This window comes from Chenopodium album, chromosome 24 (genome assembly GCF_948465745.1).
Source record: "Chenopodium album chromosome 24, dcCheAlbu1.1, whole genome shotgun sequence".
In the NCBI taxonomy this organism is placed as follows: Eukaryota; Viridiplantae; Streptophyta; class Magnoliopsida; order Caryophyllales; family Amaranthaceae; genus Chenopodium; species Chenopodium album.
In genome coordinates, this window is record NC_137857.1 from 8,412,334 (window position 1) to 8,433,587 (window position 21,254).

Here is a 21,254-nt window from a genome sequence, read left to right on the forward strand (position 1 = left end):
TGACTATTATATGCGCTGCCTTGAATGCACACATGTACATTTGTCTTCTCATTTAAATTTGATAAGAGTGTAGGTATATATTTACTCCTTATATAATTCTAATATTAAGACAATAATTGAACGTTTAATACTATTTACTCACTCCCTATCAGTAACGGAGTACACATTAATAAAAAATATTGGAGTATAGTTCGGTGATCGCCTAGTTGTATAGAGTTGCCAAAGGAAACCCTAGATGTATTATACTTGTATAGTGTACCAACCAACACACATAGAAGGTTTTTTATTGGGTTGGGTCACTTGGGTGGGGTGATTACGCGGACCCTTAGGCTCTATATATGGATGGTCCAATACTCCAATGTTAGGTAAGTTTCTACAGTAATTGTTTGGTTGTGATTGTAATTTAAGCTGACTTTTTCACGTTGCACATGGCAAGCCACTAATTTACTTAATTAACAACTAATCCTGTCAACAAAAACATTACTTCCACATTTAAAAAAAAAAAAAAAAATCACACTGTAACCTATTTATAAGATTAAAGTTAGGGTTTAAAATAAAGAGTTAAGTTACTTTTGTGTAATTATTTTGATAAATTTGTCAATCTCTATAATCTCATCTTTATATTTTGTGTCAATTCGAAAATCTATAATCTCATCTTCATTGACCTAAAAAGTGCCCCTCAAAAAATGTCACTCTTTTAAAAAGATAAATTTAAGATTAGCAAAATGTAATGATAAAGTAACTGTAATGTTTTATTTCTCTTTATCATTACTATCAACAACTAATTAGAGATACATCAACTTTTATGAATAGGTTTGAGTCAAATAGCAATGATTTGAAAATTTCTTATCACACATTCACACTATTAGAGAAAGCCAAAGGACTCAAATATAACTTATCAATATAAATTCAAATTGTACATCGTATATATTATATTCAAATCAGGCAAGACACGGAGACAACTCTCGGTGATGGATTGAGCATGAAGATATTAGTCAAACACAATTTAACAAGACTTGTATATAACGAGTGTACTTGTATACAATGGAGTAAACCACTCTAATTTCATAAATATCACCGCAAATTACATAAAAATATCCCTTTTAGAAAGACACTTTGTGTTATATGTTTGCTGACTTCAAGTGCATAGAATGCGATGCATTTGCGTGGGAAAATCTACTTCTAACTTAAAATATTAATGTTTAATTTATGGGTTTCGAGTCATATCTTTAGTAAAGCATCATAAGTATCCTGAAATGGAGTAAAACATTATTGTGGAAGGAGTAATATTGTAACAAGAGGGCTAGTACCATCAAATAGAGTTCTCAGAGTACATCTAGTTTGAAAAAAAAAAAAAAAAAAAAAAAAAAAAAAAAAAAAAACCCTATCAATTCGCGAGTCTGGATGCTAACTGCTAAGTTGCCAACTAACTTTTGGTGACGTCTTGGTGGTGGTACGGTGGTATCTAAGATCCGAGACTCCGTCCACGGCTGTGAGAAATGAGTGGAGGTTCTGACAACTCTCTTATGGTAAATTTTCTGGTCGGGTCTACTGAAATGTACTGAAATGTATTGTTATTAAAATTATTACAGCTAACAAAAAAAAGGTCATAACCTGTAAAGAACAAAAACGTACTGGGATGAGCAATATCCTTAAACCAGCTGAAATAAATGTCCATTAATAACAGGTACACTCATGGGCCAAGAACACTAATGTATTGCAGTACTAATACAATCCATTTATAGACTACAGCTCATTTAGAGCCCACAAGTTAACTCTACTAATGACACTACTATTATTAGAACATACTGGCACTGATGAGCAAATTTTCTGTATTAATGAGTTGTACACTTGTACCACACTGCTAGATTCCAAATTCGTCGAGTCACAAGTACGTAGAAAATAAATTACAAATTTTGCAATCATTCTTCACAAGAGGAAGGAAATCAAAATCTTGAGGGAACTGGGATGGTCATCTCACCAACAAAACCTTATCTAGTCATCATAATTAGAAAACATTAAGAGATGGGCTCTTTGAATGTGCTGTATCAGAGTTGACACCACGCATGAATTGCTAAAGATTGATTATTGTTGATTTGGTAGTTCGGCATTTGCAGATATACTGCTTCTAGTTGACGACGGTTAGCTGGTTCTGTGCTGTTACTTGGTAGACTCGGCGTGCAGCCTCTGAACATCAACTAATTGGTATAAGTCACCTCTCCTTTGGTTGATGATGGGTAGATATGCCCTGCAGATTCCATTTCACACAAGAATTTGGTAAAAAAACAAATAATGCTTGGGTCAGATTTTTTTTTTTTTTAACCTTCCGAAAGTGAGAAAACATCAACAGATTTACTTAGAACATTTAAATACGAAGTAAAAGAGTGTGGACCGCCGGACCTTTCAAATTTTCTCATTCTCATGTGTCAAAGATAGTACTAGAAAAAACGACATTAAGCATAAAGTACAGAAGATGTCACCTTCTTTGCTCAACCAGTGAGTAGTCGATTTCTGCTATAACAGTTGTCTCATCATGATCAGTTGTTGCAAGCACTTCCCCGAACTGCCATTAGCAAACGACATACATAAATTATTCATTTGCCTAGGTTTCACAAACTTCCCAATCAAGTAATAGCCGGAAACTTGAAGAAGTCATATAGACAGCAAACTTACAGGTCCAACCAAGGTAGAGTGTCCCCATGCCACATACCCTGACTCAGTATCACGAGCTGGTGCACACGTTGCTACATACAACTGAAGAAAAATATATAGAACATCATCTACCTGACTAATAAGTTCTCAGATGCAGGCTGAGTTGTAGATACTACAAGACACTTTCACTATGACATGAAACATGTAGCATACATGCCCTTTAATTGTGAAGACCTGAAAGATTGTGCAAGTTTATTCAAATTTCAAATGTCTACTTTTTTAAACTTAATTATAACTACAAGAACCACCTTCACTGTGACATGGGGTCATAGTATCAAATATGCCTTTCACGAACTAATTACGGAGTAGTTAAAATATCAAAGTACAGACTTTATCATGTAATATCCAATGGACTGCTTTGCCATTAACAAGGTCAGTAGAGTACCTGATTATCTGCTGCCCTGCATATTCCATAGATAAAAAACGAAAAAAAAAGTTCGTTAGAAACAGGAACTTCATTTAGAGGTATGGAAATACAGTACAATTCTTGCCTCAAAATGCAAAATACAGTTTTTTTTCAAGGTAAAATAAATACACTCTGATATGTGTAGTTTCAATACAATTTCAACTAATTTTCAAGGTGAAATATATGAACCATGATGATTATGGAATTGAGTAAAGTTATAAATATACAAGAAGGGTACATCATTGTTACGTTAACACTAGTTACAAAAGGTTCACCCTATGGAAGTAATAATACTGAAACTTGATGGTAGCTTAACATGGACAATTTAAGGGTAGAAGCATTTAATTTCATACAGTGCTCCACCAGAAGCCACACCTCATCCCTAATCGTCCCTCAATTCAATTTTCTTATTTTTGTTTATTATGGGGTAGAGGCAAGGGTGGAGGTAGGGAAGATAATTGTGGAAGGAAAATCTACAAAAATACCGCCAGACCTTTCCTTCCAGAGTCCCAGACCCCAACGAACCAATTATCTTCAGCACCTTCCCCACAACATCATTTCAATTCTAAAGTCTACTTGTATTATAATGGCACAGATAATAGTCTCCACTCTCCAGATCAAACACGTTAAACACTTAAACAGATTGCTGTGAAAATAGTTTTTTTTTTTTTTTTTTTTCTTTTTATTAAATAAATAATATATCATCCTCCCTATATCTGGCAATTCTTGAAATCCTACGAAGGAAAGTACTGTCATGGATTGGCAGAAAAATGCAGCGTGCCTAATTGCCTGCTAATAGATCTTTGTAATTTGCAAACACTCATACTCCTGCAACTCAGCAGGACAGCAACATTTACAGAGTGAACGAGTGCTAGGTTCAAGTGAGAAGCAATAGAGTTTAGCTATAGATTGCCAAATTCCGTCAAAAGAAGTATAGCAAAGATGAAGGTTGAGTCCTACAGGATGAGTCTGGTAGTTTCCAAAGGTTAAGAAAATTAATTCAACTAAAAGTATTAAAACTCTTACCTAGCTCTCTGTAGAAGCTCCCAGTGTAAGGGACCAGTAGTCATATTAAATGCCCCAGGATAGCAAAGCAAATGAGCACCTAACATCCAGAAAATATCTTTACTATTATAATCAAAGTTTAGAGAACAAACCTAGCATTCAATTTAAACTCTAATGTACATTTTAAATTCAGATACAAGAGTAGAAATACGATAATACCAGAAGTCAAAAAAGTCCATGCTCAACAGATGTGGCATGTGTGAGTGTGACAAGAGAAGCCAATTAAATTAACAAAAAAACCATGTAAGTACATTTGACACCTTTTCTGTTTATTCTAGACTTCTACTCCGTATTATAGTAGGAATAAAGACGATATCAACAGGCGTTAAACCGCCCAGGAATCCTCTAAAGAGAAACATTAGACGACAGTCAAATGATGGAAGTTAGGGAAAAAAAAAAGTCCCATAAGTTCTTAGCTATTGCTTGTATTACGAAATGTTCTGGCTTCTCTCCATTAACTATACCTAAAGGATACCCAATCACACTGATCCGCACAGACACTTCATGACATCTTTATAAAGTGTACACTGTGTCACTGGCCTCACTGCTAACTCGCACCAAGGAATCCCCACAAACAGTTCATGAAATCCTAAAAAAAAAAAGGTTGACGGACAGTAAAATGCTGCAAGGTATGAAAATGAAACATTGTACCATAAGCTTATTAACTAGTCCTTGTATCAAGAAATGTTCTGCCTCTTCTCTCCATTGATTATATCTAAAGGATACCCAATCACACCGCCCCCACCAAACACTTCAAGAAATCCTTCTAAGCTGCACACTACTAACTTGCAATTGCAATAAAGAAGATGATTACACTCACTGGAATCCGCAATTAAAAAATCAAAATTTCTAAGAAATATTCCGTAATATATTTATATTTCCAGACTTTTATTTGAACTCCCAATTAATCATTAATTCTGAAAAGCAAGAGTTGGATTACATTCTTTGTTATGTTAGCACACAAAGAATTAACATGTGATAAAACAGAAATAAAAACAAACCTCTTGCTGCATAAATTGCCGCTAATTCTTGAAAGCGGATATCATAACAGATACCAATGCCAATGCGCCCAACATCTGTACAGAAAATTTACTTATCAGCCTAAAACAAGAAATTGCCAATGAACCAAAAAATGGAGTACAAGTCATTCTTTTTCACATATAAGATTCTTGTATTAATATTCCACTAAGTCATTGATCAATCATAACAACAGTATACCAAGCGCTTCTAATAGTATATGACATGAACTAGTCCTTAGTACTAAAGTCTTTGTTTATTTGTGTGTGTGCCGGCTGTTTGGGGGGGGGGGGGGTGGTTTAGTTCCTTATATTTACAACTGATCCACAGATACATCTAGAACACCAATGAAGTATTGAACTAAAAACCACTTATATAAAAAGTAAGAGGTATTCAGAAAACCCAATTACCTGTCTTAAGATTCTGGAAGACAGGGCTTGAAAGGAAAGCATACACAAGTGCCTTTAAACAAAGTAGATTAATGGATTTACAGTATTTCAAATTGAAGTCTATGAAAGATTGAATTTCCTATAAGGCTATAATGCATCAAACATGAGTGTATTCAGAAGTCGTATGGAATTTCAGCATTTTACATACACAGACTGATGCTATATAATGATAAGGAAATACGGTGAAAGAACCCAAATCATCTGCAACCACAGTGACCTATTCAAATGCATTCAACAAACTAATTGAATCAAATGAAAGTCAGCACATTCAAACAAAGCTAATTTAATCAAATGAAAATCAAACACATTCAAACAAAGCTAATTTTGAATCAAATGAAAGTCAAATGCATTCAACAAAGCATTTTGAATCAAATGAAAGTTAAATGCATTCAACAAAGCATTTTGAATCAAATGAAAGTTAAATGCATTCAACAAAGCCAATTGAATCTGGTTCCTAAAGCAATATTCTCACAGAAAAACCACTTTTATTGATATGTGCAATTTCAGAAAATTTCTAAAGAAAATCGACAAATAAAATCTAACCCTTTGAAAAAAAAATACACTAGACTTGAATCAGTACTAAGTGAAACAATACACAAAAGTCGTCCCAAAAACAATAATGCTTTGTTTGGATAGCAAAGAAGGAAAGGAAGGGGAGGGGAAAAGGAGGAAGGGAAGGGAAAAGAAAGGGAGGGAGAGGTGAGCTCCATTTTTACTCCAGATCTCTCCAATTTTGGAGGGATTATGCTTAATACTGAGAGAGGGAAAATGAATCCCTCCCTCTCCTTCCCCTTCCCCTTCCTTCCCCCAATTCTTTACCCAAACAAGAGAATTTGTCCTCCTCCCTTTTTCTTCTCTTCTTTTCCTTCCATTTCTTTCTATCCAAAATGTGAGGAAAACCTAATAATAAGAAGAAAAGGGATGATAGACCCTTACCTTCTAATTGGGAAAAATAAACTTTATGATGAAAGGGTTGATCACATTGTATTTACAAGAAAAAATTTTCTTGACCATATTACTATGTCAAGTTATTAATACCCCAATATATTACAAGCAACTAAAGAGCATTAAATATCTAGATGGTCTAGTCATCAAAGAACAAAAAAGACAGAAACCTGTGTCAACTATGGTAGGATTCTCTCCAGCGGTAAGTGTCTTTGACTCTTTAAAAGTCATCTTCCCTGGAATGTCAATGTCAAAAAGATGTATCTGTAAAAGTGATCACAGTGATATTAGGAAACCTAATAATAAAACCCATCATATAGTATAATGCAAAGAGAGTCTCCACACCTACAGTAGATTAGACACATGCCTTCCTGTGTTTAGCTTTTAGCTTCCCATCAGTCCCAAAAACACAGCATGTATTATAAAGCCGATCACCTCTTCTCTCTGGTATGGAACCACCAATTATTGTAATCTTAAGGTTTCGAGAAACTTCAGAAAGCATTGCCGTGGAGGGAGATGCATCACCACCTAATTCAATATCTTCAGCATAAAGTGGAAAGCTGTCATTTGAATAGGGGCTGTTCCATATTTCCTGAGATGATTGCATAAAGAAAGATACACGTGTGTTATAAAATTTTCCACATAAATATTAAGAGATAAGAGTCTAATAAGCATCAGGAAGATATCGCTCAAAACTACATCCACAAACAATCAAGCACAAACAAAATTATGCAAGTCCAACACAAGCATACTGAAAACGTCACCAGATTTTGCCCTAAACTACATTCACAAACAATCCAACATAATCAAAGGTATGCAAGTCCAACCCAAGCATACTGAAAATCTCACTATTCTTAATAAATAAAATTAGACAAAAACCATAACTTAGCCAACTAATGCATAATCAAGACTCCAATTATACTTAAATAAGTGAACTACACGACTAAAGCAAATATGCATTCACACAAAGACAGCATAGAAACAGCTCCAGAAAATGACAATCGCATGCATGATCGTCAAGGAAACTAAGACAAATTTAAAGAGAAAAAAAAATACAGCAAAAAGGCCAACCATCCAAACCCAAGTACCTAATTAGGCAATTACAACATGTATACTTACAGGTAGAAGAACAAGCTGAGCACCTTTCTTTGCAGCCTCCTCAATTGCTTCACGAGCATGTGATATATTACTCAATTTGTCAGATGTAACTGACAACTGGCAAAGAGCAATCTTGAACTGCAGACATGGATATAGTGATTCAAGAACACAACAAATAGTGCCAAAATGCCACCAAAACAAAATAAATAAATAAAAGATTGGTACAGGATGCCTTGAACATCAACACCAATGAAAGGGGGTCAAAAACTAATTAGAAAGAGAAGGTGTTTATCACACCAAACTGAGAGATCTGAATGACTCCAACTATAGACATTCGAAAGAAAAAGAAAGGACACTACTAGGTACATGGAGTGTGACCATTTCATTAGATGGGCTTTGGAAGTTGCTCAAAGAGGTATAATGTCTATTCACCTTAGCATTGGCCATTGCAAAGTTATATACAACTCTCTCCGTATTTTATTACTTGCTTCATTTGCTCTTTTTGCACTATTCATTTGACCTACTTTGACTAATGTTTGTGATTTATACATAAGAGACAATATAGTCTTGTGGATACTTGTTGGAATCGTCTCAATGAATAGATTGTTAATTTCCAATTGTTATAATTTATACTTATTGATAATTAAAGATATTACTGATCAAAGATTTGTACCGGCAATAAAATGCAGAGTAAGTGGGGATATTTAAGTTCAACATCAAACAAAATATTTGTGCTACTTTGAGCCACTACATAAAACCCCATCTTACTTTAGCTCCATCCAATTAACTGTTGATGAACTTCAAATTTTGATTAGTTTATCCATCATAAAACCAAGCTTGGCTCAGGCTTATATCACCTTTGATCCCTAAGGACAAAACAAATAATGGACAGGCTTGTCAAGATATTATTCAAGGGTAATAAGGATTACAATAGTCCTTAATAGCTATAAACACACTCAACCCATTATATGACATTGTTAAATTACCAAACTATCTCTGATATTGACCTTGAGGATAAAAGGTAATATAGTACCCTAATAACAAAATACTACTCAGTTTTTAAAAAAATTCATACCTTAGTGGTACTACTCACGACTTACTTGTAAATGGTAATACTATAGATTTCAATGGTTATACAAACAATATCAAAGGTACTACTAAATACTAACGAGTAGTATAGTACAATTAACAATCTCTAATTCTTAACGGAATTATCTTTGTACTGTTTTATCTGTTATAGTCTTCAACTACTAATAAGGATATTAAAAAGCCTTTACTTATAACATCCAACCCCAACAATATCAAGTTCAAGGGAAATATAATGTATCTACCTATTCAATGAGTTACGAGGATAGCTACAAGAAGTCAAGAACCACACCAAGCTAATGAATTAATATTAAATATAAAAGCACGATTATTTTCAACTCGTACAAGAATCACACCAAGCTAACCGAGTAATAATGAATCGAAAAGCATGATTACTTTCAATTTGTACAAGAAACACATCAAGCTAACCATTTCTCAATACCATCTAAATCCATTTATGTATAACGCCAGCTAAATGTTGCTACCCATTTCGCAATGGAAATATAGAGCATCAAATGATTAAATTGGAAATGTTACCCCAAAATCCCCTTATTGTAGAATCAATATTAAGATATACAGTACACAATAACTTGAAATCATAAATAAATTGCCAATTCCAAACCCTAATCGCAACATAAAGAAGTCATCATCTTATGTAATTTACAATTGAACAATGCAAGACAAGCTTCACAAATTTACAATCATATACAAATGATTAATCAATGCCTCAATTGTTAAAAAATAGAATAATTAAATTTGTAGGAGAGAGAAAATGAGTGACCTTGGTGATCGGAGGAGGCGGCAATGGAAGTGCGGGAGGAAACCTAGCTTGGTGAGCGGTGGAAATGGCGGAAATTTTGGTGGAAAATGGTGATTTATTGAGGTTTGAATAATTGGAATTGCGAAATTTGACAGCAAAAATTTGAGTTTGAGATGATAAAAATGAGAGATTTCTGGAGTTGTGTTTCAGATTTTGCAGTGAATTTGGTGTTTTTGTTAATGGTTGAATTTGGGAAATGGCAGCCATGTTGTTTTCTCAATGTTAGAACTCAGAAAGTGAGGATGTAATTGTTGAAATTTGAAAAGAGTTGAGTTTGATGTTTTTCTTTTCTTTAGCTTATGAAATTAGTAGAGCGGATCAAAGTTAGCTCGACATGTTAGCTCGGCCCGAATTTTAACAGGTTTTGGACAGATTTTTCAAATCCCAAAAGCCCGTATGGCCCGGTCATTCTGGGCGGATTTGGGCATGTATTTTCCCGGCCCAATGCTTGGCCCAACATAGCCCGAGAAATGGGTTGATTTTTTTTGCCTCAACCCGCCCCACCCAATGATTACCTCTAGAATTTAGTATGGTTCCACAGTCGGTAGAGAGTAGAAGCTACACTTGGTTGCAATGTTGCATGTAACAATAATGTACTGTGCTTTTATTATGTACTCGTAATGGTGTTATATGGTTTTACCGTTTTATGTTTATGCTTTATAATCTACTATTATTTGTTTTGTTTTGGCTATTGTTGTTTATGTGCATTTATTTATTTATTTATTATCAATGTGCTTTTACACACGGAGTATACAAATTTTTGTACTTGCATTTTGAATTTATGCTCTTTTATCCAATTCGTTCGTACTTTTTTGTACAAGAAAAGTACTTTAATTAACCCAGTTGCATGCAAAACTACATGTAACCGAGTGTATGTTCTAATTTCTTCTCACCATTGCGGTCTCTAAGATGTAGTCATTAAGTCCATTACTTTGCCAGAGTGCCAGATGTTAATATTGCGTATGTGAACGATAATCGCATCTAAACAATGATTATGAATTATGATGCAATCACAATGTTATTGAGTCTCATAATTACTAATGAAGGATTGGCTATTCCTTTAATTTACCGATCTAAGTCTATGTAACTTTCGCTTTGATTTCTTACGTAATTCATCGTATCATATAATTATATAAATAACTACACGTGTTAATTTGCTACATTCTGAATGTTGTGGTGACACAATTGGCACCTTGTTAAGTTTTCCATTTTCAAGGAGGCATTGATAAGCCAATAATCTCTCAACAAAGTTGTTGATCACTTGGGCACCTCTTATACATTGTCCTATAATTCGGAACTAGTGTTGCTCCATGCCTACAAATCTTTACTAAGGCTGCAAGCTTTTGGAAAATGCTTAAATGAACTAACGAAGAACTCATTGGAATTTTGAAAGATTAAATTATACTCCCTCCGCCCCTTAATACAAAGTCTCTTTCTTGCATTTATTACTCACATAATAAAGAGAAAGAGCCTAAGGAGTATTATTTAAATATCCCTTATTAAACCAGCCTTGACTTGAACTTATTTTTTTGAGTTGAAACACAACAAGAATTCGTCCCGTGAAGTTTTCCTTAAGATCAAGTGTGCGGTAAAGGGAAAAAACTTTATATTTACTGGGTTCTGTTGTAAAATTTGATATACCATATTGAAATTACATCATTTCCTTCCCTTGAGCTTGGAAGAACATGCCATTGACACGATTTTGCCTGTTTTCACATCAGCTTGTCAACACTCAAGGTCTAAGCCCTCTAAACTTTACTCACTAGTATTAATTTATACCAGTTGATACACCATATGTCACCAAAACAAGAAGAGGAAACAAAAAGAACCAAAAATTGAAAAAACGGCGAATGGAATGCCTTCTGAAGTTAAATACATGCAGCATACACCTTGATCTTCATAGCACTTTATCTAGAAAGGCAGCAAGGCATCCTTTAGGTATTTATACTAAGGTAGTAACATATAAAGAATGTACTCTAGACACGACTTGCTTCTTCAATTCATCCATCAATACTCACAGTTCCTCCCACTTGTTCTTTCTGATCACAAGTAATGTTCGTGTATACGAGCTCTATTTTCTTCCCACCAAACTCTAGCATGCATCTCTCCAAATTTTTCTCGACTGCATTGCATGAAAAATTCAGCTTAATCACATATTCAAAATAACATATTCCAAGAAATGGAGTGTACAGAAAAGCTAGAATCAAGCAGAATCTACAATAATCCGATCCTACAAAACAAAATATCCCTACCACTACGCCAAAACGATAGATAAAACGAATGAAAGGGTTTGTTTCAATGATTTCAGAGATGAATGTAAAGCACTATTACCCTAATGAGTAAATGCCTTTATAAAAACACCCACCCAATCCGATATCATGTTCAATAACACTATATAAGCTACTTCACAATAAATCAGAAACCCATATAGTTTATGGACCATTTGCATTTCGTCCACTATGATCCACAAGCCATCTTTATTAAGATCTTGGATGGGTAGATCTAGCATTTCCTTTTCAATGGTTAAACACTAATGGGAGAATTTCGCAAGAAGAAATCCTCACTTTCCTTATGAAAACTCACTTTCCAGCTTTAGACATCCGTATAGATTGATTGCACCAAGGAGTTTTAACTTGAACTTTCCAAAGTAAGCTTAAGGAAAATATCAGACATATATGATGTGGTCCATGTGAGCTTAAGTTTTCTTCTATCGTCTTTTTCCATTTCCGTTGAGGCTTATATTAATTTGGACATCGCATTTATAATGTGGGACTGCCATGTTTATGTGTACTATCATTTTCTTTCAATGTCAACTAAAACACAAGATATAAGTGCCTATCCAATGGCACTAAATTCATGGCTCTCAACTACCTCAGGAAATAAGGAGGTCACCCGATTTATAACACCATCTCAATGATTTAGTGACTGCAAACTTTAGCAACAATCAGTGTTTCGGAAAAGACAAACTATACTCACATTCTGATATTCTTGGAGTACGTTTTAAAAATAAAAGGGACTTCCAAGAGACTCATCTCATTTGTAACAAACTTGAATGATTAGCTATGCTTCAGCCTTATAGCCAATTTCACAATAAAACAATCCGCTGACCAAAATTGTTTTGAGTTTAGACTTAAGTAACCGTGAAAAAGTATTACTGAGCATGGAGAACTAAATGAAGAGCTTGATGTTTATGTTATCACTTTACTCATTTTCCCGTATCAACTTTTAACAAATTAGGAAGCATATAGTGCAAGTTAAAAATGTTTACCTGAATCTAACGCGTCTAAGCTCCCTTCGCCCCCCAGGCAAAGCTCTAATAGTGATGTAAACACCTGGCTCATCCTCTTCTACCCACTCAGACTCCATGTCACTGGCATTGCTGATTGACAATTCTCCAGATCGATCTCCTTCTCTGGAAGAGGTCGATCTTAATGACTCATCCATAGAAGATAGTTCTGTCTTAGCTGTAACTCCACTGATGTTGGAGTGTTTAGGTGTTGAGGCGAGACCACTTGATTCATATTGGCGTGATTGCTTTGAGTGTTGCTCGAAAGAATCTGAGGATGAGTATCCCATACCCATGTTCATTCCACGGTAAAGGTTGCGTGGTAGGCTTTCTTTGCTTAATGGTGGTGTAACAGGACTGTCCCCAATTGATGATTCCATCATTTTTGAGTTCTGTTAAAATAAAAGATTAAAAGTAGATGTCAAAATATTGGCAAGTGAACATATTACTCCGTAATATCTATATCATTTACTATGTCAAGTGTCTTTGCTAACTGATGTTCACTTTGTTTGGAAAAAAGTACCATGGCAAAGGTGATGATCATTTTTGAGTTCTGTTAAGATAAAAGTAGATGTCAAAATGTTGCCAAGTGAATATATTAATTATCTATATCATTTACTATGTCAAGTGTCTTTGCTAACTGATTTCCACATTGTGTGGAAAATGATACCAAAACATAATTAAACAGCATACCAAATTGTGATTTTGTTTGTGATGTTAAGGCTCATAGTTCACTTTGATGAAAGCTGATCAAAGAAGATAATAATTGTATTATACAAGTATGTCTCAATTCAAATTACTAAGTTGATGAACATTTTTTTAGTGTGTGTGGGAGGTGTGAAATGGAGAAACAAAGAGCAAGTCGCGGAAACAAAAAAGACAAGAATGCCCAGCAAAAGGAAAATGGGAGCTACAAGTTTGTCAATTATTGGGGAAAGAGGAGGGGGTGGATGATTAGCTATAGTAACCTTACTTTTCTACTTTAGGGGTTTCTTTTGCTTAAAAGTACCTTTTCAATTATGTTTCTTTATTTAAAATGCTGTTTCCATATAAGTATAGTCGAAAATCAAGGATGTGGTTAATTTAAGTCCAGAATGCACCTAAAAAATATATACTGCACTTGTTATTCTATCTTCCTCATATTGTAACGACAGCTAGTAAACAGCTAAAACTATGCAACTCCTAATACTTTGTGTAGTAACAATGACATGATATTATAGCAGAGAGTGGGATGGCATACCATAGAGCTGTTCTCATCTTCTGATCTGGGGGGAGTTGGAAGTGGAAATGCATTTCGACTAAGTCTCTGGACATTGTACAGTTCCATGACCTTCTCGTAGTTATCTGTCCACCATTTTTGGGCTTGCCATTTATTGAACATATCTCGGCTAATCAAAGAACGCAAAGAATCAGAATTCATGAATTCATAGTTTGAAACAATGAAATATGTAAACATAAACAAAAACAGTAATATTGAATTTGGCTTATGTAACTAAAATTGTTACTATGACTTCTGGAACTACATCAATGTTGTGAATTCCCACCATTCATTCCATGGTAAGTAGTGGCTTACCCAAATGCAAGGATTAAACTTTCATAACATTGCTATTTGGCGAAATGAGCATGGAGCAAAGCCTATAGCAAGCTATCGTACTCATTTACTTGGACTGTTCTATTCACCTTACTACCTTAGGGACATACTTGTATCAGACCCTTGACACCGTTACATGTATGGACACTTAACTCTTCATTTCAGACACAAAACGTGGGTTTTTTTCCCCATGAAGTAGCATAGTATGACACTACTCAATTACTCATATCTAACACGAGTACCCAATACTGAGTAACATAAATCGCAAGCCCAAAATCCCAATCCCTTTCTTTCTTTAGTGAGACTTGAACCCTGCACCATAGGTTGGAAACTACTACAGTAATATAGTTACAAGTGACTGTGTAAGTAAATTATTACAAATTTACCTCACTTTTTACACATGCTTAGTGCCATAATTTAGAAGCAATCATGAATATAATCTTTTCACTAGTAATGGTTTAGTCCACTAAAATGATCACCTAACAACTTTTGACAAAGTCATATTGTCCTTATTTCAAGGGATTAATGGCCCCAGCCATGACATCTGGGCATGGGAAACAATATAATTTTCCAATAGTGATAACATTGATATTTTTTTAATCAATAGATGCCAAACAAATCTAATCAAGTCTTCTAAATATGACAACTTTTTACAATATTTTGCTTCGGCCATCTACAGTGGTTAATTTGTTGTGATTATAAGAGTTAATGGTTCTCTCAATTTGATAATTGGGATGATTGATGGCTACCAGACTAGGTTATGAACTTATGACATCCACATTCTTTTTGAAAATGTTTTGCTCCATACTTTTCCCCGGGCCCATAGCCACCCGCTAATTATCTTTAACCAATATTGTAATATGAAACGGAAGGAGTACATAACAACATAAATTAACTGAGTCAATGAGTAAAGATGTAAGGCAACAATTTTTAATTGGTAAGGTGTAAGGACCCACCAACCGAGCAGAGAAAGGGGCAAATGTGCCCCATGATGTTTTTTTGAATAATGAGGTGGAGAAAGATGTCACTACTCTATCACCCCAACTTTCTATCATTGTTTCATTTTATTTAAGCACAATGCTACACCACTTTACACTCTTAATGTAAGTTGTATAGACAACAGATGAGAGTCACAAAAGACATTTTGATTCAGACACAACATTGAAAATTACGCTAATGACAACAACAGGACGGCCAGTCGGGACCCAACACTTAAACACGTACATGTGTAGAACAATAATAGTTGAAGCCAAGAATAGTACGTGATGCCAATTATATATCCCTCAATCATATAATATATTCATGACAAATTCTATAACATACGTCCAATGTAACCATGTTCATGCGCACCCATGATTTACAAGAAAATGGATTTTAGGGTGTTATATGTCACATTTTCATGGCTTTATTTTATGGTACTTTGTATGATAAAAGGACAGAAAAATTAGTACAAACTGACAAAGATAAACTCAACCTTGGCGTGAAAGAAGCTTTGAAAACCCAAAAAAAAGAAAGAAAGAAAAGAAAGTGACCCCACATCCGACATATCGACATTGTGCATAATAAAAGTTCATGCAACACAAAATCAAAATGGCCCACTAACCAAACAGTCCTGCAATTAATTCTTCTTTTTTGGACCCTTTTTTTTTATTTTGTTGTTGAATTACTATTTTTTATTTTTATTTTATTTTAAGATTTTGAACTTTATTATAGGGCAAAAGAGTAGATTTTACTGTAAGTCGTCATTAATCATTTATACAAGACAGAATTGTCTCCTAAATATTAAGGCTTTGTTTGGGACAGGAATACCATAAGTCAAAAAAGTGATTTTGAAATTTTAATCTCTCTTGTAATCAAGCAAGTTTTGTTATTAAAGGGTAAATGGGTACACTAACCCAAATAAAGAAATACTCGTATAGTTTCTTCTAAATAAGCATCTACCTTTCTCTATGCTTTTAGTTCATTTTGATCAAAGAGCAAGAAATTAGTTTAAAAGGATAATGTGAATTACCCTTTTGAATCAACTATAACACTTTTTGAATGATGAATAATAAGACAAAAGAGCACAATGAAACCTTTAACCCTGTACTTTATAATCAATACAGAAAATAACTGAATAACCGTATTTGATTACTGCAACTCAATTGAATACGGAGTATAACATAGCTACTATGATGTTCCGAACATCAATCAATTTCAACTTTTCTTCTTTTCAACTTAAATAGCATACTTTGTATAATCTAAATGATATTATGAATGAAAGTGATTGACTTTTTTCCCTCCTTTTTGAAACTAAGAGACATAGTTTACTCCTTTTAGAAACTAAGTGAATTTGTTCATCAAAATGGAGAAAAGGATTATCCATTTCCCCCTCTTTTATCAACAAATTCCCTAGCTTTTTCTCAATTGGAAGGCAAAATTTTCCTATTTTTACCCCTTTAGATCAAATAGCCTTATAGAAAATCATAATCATAAGTCAACATTTAAAAGCAAGATAAGAGCAACAAATTATAGCACAAAAAAGTGATACATAAGATTCTAAAGACAATGCAATCGCAAACTTTGAAGTTATGGTTATGGTTATTTACAATTATTTCCTATTGCAAGGCAACAATAGCAAAGTCATTACCTCATATCTTGGTTTTTTAACAAGTGTCTATATCAATTATAATGCCAAATATATATGGAGTATTACCTATCTTGTGTCACCAGAACTCCCTATTTTGTTTTCATACGTTTTGCTCGGGATGATAAATTTTATCAAAGAACAATACAATATTATTAGTGTGTTATTGACCATGAGTTAGGTAATAGATTAGTATTAAAATATATGTAATCTACACCAAATGTATTTCTCCATGATCTCATCAATGATCAAAGAAACACAATCACTTTAGTAGTTTAGTGTACAAGCAACCAACACCAATTCTTTATTCTATAGGCTTTATATGCTAAATGTAGATACTCTATGATCAAACTAGTGTCAATCGTCAAATGTAAGAGTATAACAGTACTAAACTTTTTCATATAAAATCATAGCAACGGTCCACTTCACATTAAGGAACCCGCGTTCTATGGGAGTATAATAGTGTACCAACAATCAAAGAATCCAAACACAGCCTATTCTACCAACCAATTTCTAGGTAAAATCAAAACCCATTATGGACTTTAATTACCTACTTAAGTAATCTTAACAAAAACATCACTCAATGCTAGTATCAGTCATTAATGCATAGGTTGCATTGTTCAAGACTATTGTTCGATAAATAATTCATTGACAATTAGGTTTGTTCTACACAATTACTGTATTTTCATAAAATAAGTTCAGTTAAGTTTGAATAAGTATTTCGTAACAATATCAATTTCTTAAGGATATAGAGATAACGAAAGTTCAATAGTTATAACGGAGATTAGTCCTTTTCGTTCACAAGGGTTGATGTCTCATGTATGAATTTAAAAATGCCCCGAATTAATACTATAATTGAATTCAATTTTATAAGACTTTTTATTCAAAGACAATTCTAATAAGACTTTTGTTTCTATTCTTTATCCAATTTCAGCAACAACCAACTAACTTATATTTGTTGTATTTTTATCAGCCAAATAAGATACATTCTCCACTTCATTTAACAAATTCTTAATCAAAGCAATGTACGTGGTATATCTATATAAAATACTCCATAATGAAAATCACCATAACTAATTAACTAATGATGTCTTGACCGAGTGGTTAAGAGATTAGCACATGATCTATACGATTGTACACGACATGAACAGGTCACAGGTTCAAATATCCCCACCCTACCACCCCCATTTGTAACTTGGTAGTTCCTCCGTTCCTAAATTACATTCTTAGTGGGATGGAGGGAGTACTCAAAATCAAACACGGCCGTCGCAAAAATGCAATTAATCAAAGCAATAAAAACAATTAATCTGAAGAAAACACTCACTTGAATCGAATACGCTTAAGATCATTCCCGCCACGTGGCAACGAAACAAATGTGATCAACACCCCAGGCTCCACCTGAGCCACCCACTCTTTGGGTTCATCTTCCTCAACCAACACAACCGGGTCAACCCGCCGCCCACTCGCTGACACCGACATTACCGGCGTTACCTCGCCGCCGACCGACAACCCCTTTAACCTAGCTTCCATCTCTTTCCCCCACCTCGGCGTCGCAGCCGAAGACGAAGAGTTTGCACTCAATGTCCTCTTAAACGCCCTTGGTGGCTTTAACTTCTCTGACCCATACCCGGAACCTGACCCGGTTTCTGACTCGGCGTATTTCTTGAGTTGACCCGGTGGTGCACCGGCTGAGTTCGGGTGTGAACATGGGTTGCATTTGTATGCTCCTGATGCCTTTAATGCTATTCCTTTGATCTACATGTATAATAAAATACAATGAAATTATTTTAAAAATAAATAATTACACAAAAATGAAAAGTAATACTCGGAAATACCTGAGAAGTTAAGGTTTTAATGGCTTGTTTACTGTTAGGAGTGTGAACCGAGTCAGGATCGTCGTGTTGATGATGATGATGACTCACTGAGTTATGATGACCTTGTTGATGCTTTGGACGAGCTATGCACGTCAACATTTTCGTTTTTTTTTCCCTGGGTTTTCTCTATTCTGCAAAATTGAATTGTAGATTTTAATTTCTTCATCAAATACAAAAATTTCAAAAAAAAAAAGGGAAAAGGACGAAAAAAAATACCTTTGTGAAATTCAATTGGTTATTGAATTTGTTTTGGCAATTTAATGACAATGATGATGGTTTAAGTAAAAGATGAAAGTAATTAACCAAAAATAAACAAGAATTAATTCGGATTAAGAAGAAAAATTAAGGAAGAAGAAGAAAAAGAGGTGAAATTAAGAGAAAGAAGGAGAAGAAGTGGAAAGTGCAGGGCACGTTGGTTTAATGGAGTTCGCATCTTCTTTAATTTTGGCTCCCACTCTTTTTATTCTTTAATTATTTTTATTTTTTTTTCTTTTGCGCCTTTTTTTTTTTATTTTATTTATTTATATGATTTTCTTTTTTAAAATTTTTACCTTTACCACGAGGGTGTATAAGTAATAGGTGTGATGTATGAATGTGAATAGGAATTTTTGTTGGCGGGTACTTTTTTACTTTTATTTTTGGGTCCATATAATTTGACTATATCTGTAGCAATTTGCCAATTTCAATCATGAAGTGCATAGTAGTGACAATTTAATGGGCTACTTGGATGGTGTTTGTAGTAGACTGTGTTGAAGAAAGGCCCAAATTTCTATCATAAATGGTCACGATCATTGTCCTCATCAACTTAACTTTGTGTTGTTCGAGTTCGAATTGGGTTACACTAACTTGATTTAGGATCCAATTTCATCATATGTTGGTTGCAAGACTTTATTGATTCGCATCGGACTTGAGGGGATCGGTTTGAAATAATATTTAGCAAGTAGCAATTTGTTTGGTATGTACTCCATCCTTCCCTAAATTACATTCGTGTTTGGAAATTTACACGGGAATTAAGGAGGGAAGAATAAGACAAATAACAATAATTAGATAAGGCAATGGAAAGTACAAAGATAGATTAGTTATTACTCATGACATGTCATCAATCCTTTGCAAAAAAAAGGACCAATCACATGCTCCTAATTAAAAAAATTTAACCAATCAATATTCATTGTAATTTGGCACAAAGTTTGGCACAAGGATTATGAGTGAGATTAGGTAATGATGAGTGAGAAAGCATTAAATATAAAACAGACAAAGAGAGTTGATTTACTAAAAAAAACTTACCAAAAATAGAGAGGAATGTAATTTTGGAATACCAAAAATAGAAAGGATGAATGTAATTTAGGGACGGAGGGAGTAAGTTTTTACAAGAAAAGAAGAGAATAAGTAAATCTATATAACTATAGTACTCCGTATTATTTTCATCATACTTGATGTGTGTGAGCTTACACATCTTAAGTTTTGAGAGCATCTTGATAACCATGGCTTAGTCAAGTCATAGATCAAGTGAAGACTCCTACTCCTGGTTTGCTATACGATTAATTAGTATTACATGCACCATGGTGCACCTAGAAATAGGTGCACCAGGCCCAATCTGCTGCCCAGCCCAGTGATTCTATGTCCAATAGAATGAAGCCTGCACCCAATAAAAGAAGCCCAACCATTTTTTTTGTTTTCACCATTGAATTTTGATATATTTTTTTTACCTCTAAATTCTTTGAAAACCTATTTGAAAATTGTGTAGAACAAACCATGGCAAATTTTAAGATGCACCATGGTGCACCTATTTCTAGGTGCACCACGCCTATACTTTTGAACAATTAGTAAAAAAATCTGAACAATTGCAAATTTTGAACATGTAGTAAAAACATCTGAACATCACAAATTTTGAACATTTAGTTAAAAAATCTGAACAATTGCAATGCATCATACATTCATACCTATACTTTTGAACATTTAGTAAAAGAAATCTGAACAATCAAGAATTTTGAACATTTAGTTAAAAAATTTGAACATCAAAATTTTTGAACATTTAGTAAAAAAATCTGAACAATCGCAATGCACCACGCCTATAATTTTGAACTTTTAGTAAAAAAATATGAACAATAACAAATTTTGAACATTTAGTAAAAAAATCTGAACAATCGCAAATTTTGAATTATTACGAGTCAGACAAATTTTGAGCTGACTCGTAATAATTCAATAGTTTTGTAATAGAAACTAAACATTTAATGTATACAAAATGAACATTTCTTGATAAAATATGAACATAAAAATTG

At 34.1% G+C, this 21,254-nt stretch overlaps 2 protein-coding genes across 2 annotated transcripts; both read right to left on the reverse strand.

Moving 5' to 3' along the window:
• Window positions 1-1,668: 1,668 nt before the first annotated feature.
• LOC145611696 (omega-amidase, chloroplastic-like) lies at window positions 1,669-9,860 on the reverse strand. Its single transcript, XM_081667044.1, has 10 exons — window positions 9,560-9,860; window positions 7,714-7,830; window positions 6,962-7,186; window positions 6,765-6,858; window positions 5,185-5,259; window positions 4,145-4,223; window positions 3,098-3,113; window positions 2,674-2,754; window positions 2,481-2,563; window positions 1,669-2,248 (listed from the first exon to the last, which is right to left on the reverse strand). Exons 1-10 carry the CDS (start codon window positions 9,803-9,805, stop codon window positions 2,161-2,163), a joined length of 1,104 nt encoding a protein of 367 aa, XP_081523170.1. The 5' UTR covers window positions 9,806-9,860; the 3' UTR covers window positions 1,669-2,160.
• Window positions 9,861-11,182: 1,322 nt separating this feature from the next.
• LOC145611088 (protein Brevis radix-like 4) lies at window positions 11,183-19,409 on the reverse strand. The gene is made up of 6 exons (XM_081666329.1): window positions 19,192-19,409; window positions 18,937-19,106; window positions 18,426-18,856; window positions 14,125-14,272; window positions 12,867-13,276; window positions 11,183-11,720 (listed from the first exon to the last, which is right to left on the reverse strand). The coding sequence occupies exons 2-6, from the start codon at window positions 19,072-19,074 to the stop codon at window positions 11,642-11,644; spliced, it is 1,206 nt and encodes a 401-aa protein (XP_081522455.1). The 5' UTR covers window positions 19,075-19,106; window positions 19,192-19,409; the 3' UTR covers window positions 11,183-11,641.
• Between the last annotated feature and the right edge of the window lie 1,845 nt (window positions 19,410-21,254).

Bases quoted from the DNA above. Each gene is read 5' to 3' on its own strand.
- LOC145611696 (XM_081667044.1), bottom strand. From the start codon at position 9,805: ATGGCTGCCATTTCCCAAATTCAACCATTAACAAAAACACCAAATTCA. The intron at 7,831-9,559 runs GTCACTCATTTT...CCATGTCTGCAG, and splicing joins CGCCTCCTCCGATCACCAAG to TTCAAGATTGCTCTTTGCCA. The intron at 5,260-6,764 runs GTTTCTGTCTTT...TTTTCTGTACAG, and splicing joins TCCTACCATAGTTGACACAG to ATGTTGGGCGCATTGGCATT.
- LOC145611088 (XM_081666329.1), bottom strand. From the start codon at position 19,074: ATGTTGACGTGCATAGCTCGTCCAAAGCATCAACAAGGTCATCATAAC. The intron at 14,273-18,425 runs GTGAGTGTTTTC...TTCTTTGATTAG, and splicing joins CTTAAGCGTATTCGATTCAA to CCGAGATATGTTCAATAAAT. The intron at 13,277-14,124 runs GTATGCCATCCC...TTATTTTAACAG, and splicing joins AAGATGAGAACAGCTCTATG to AACTCAAAAATGATGGAATC.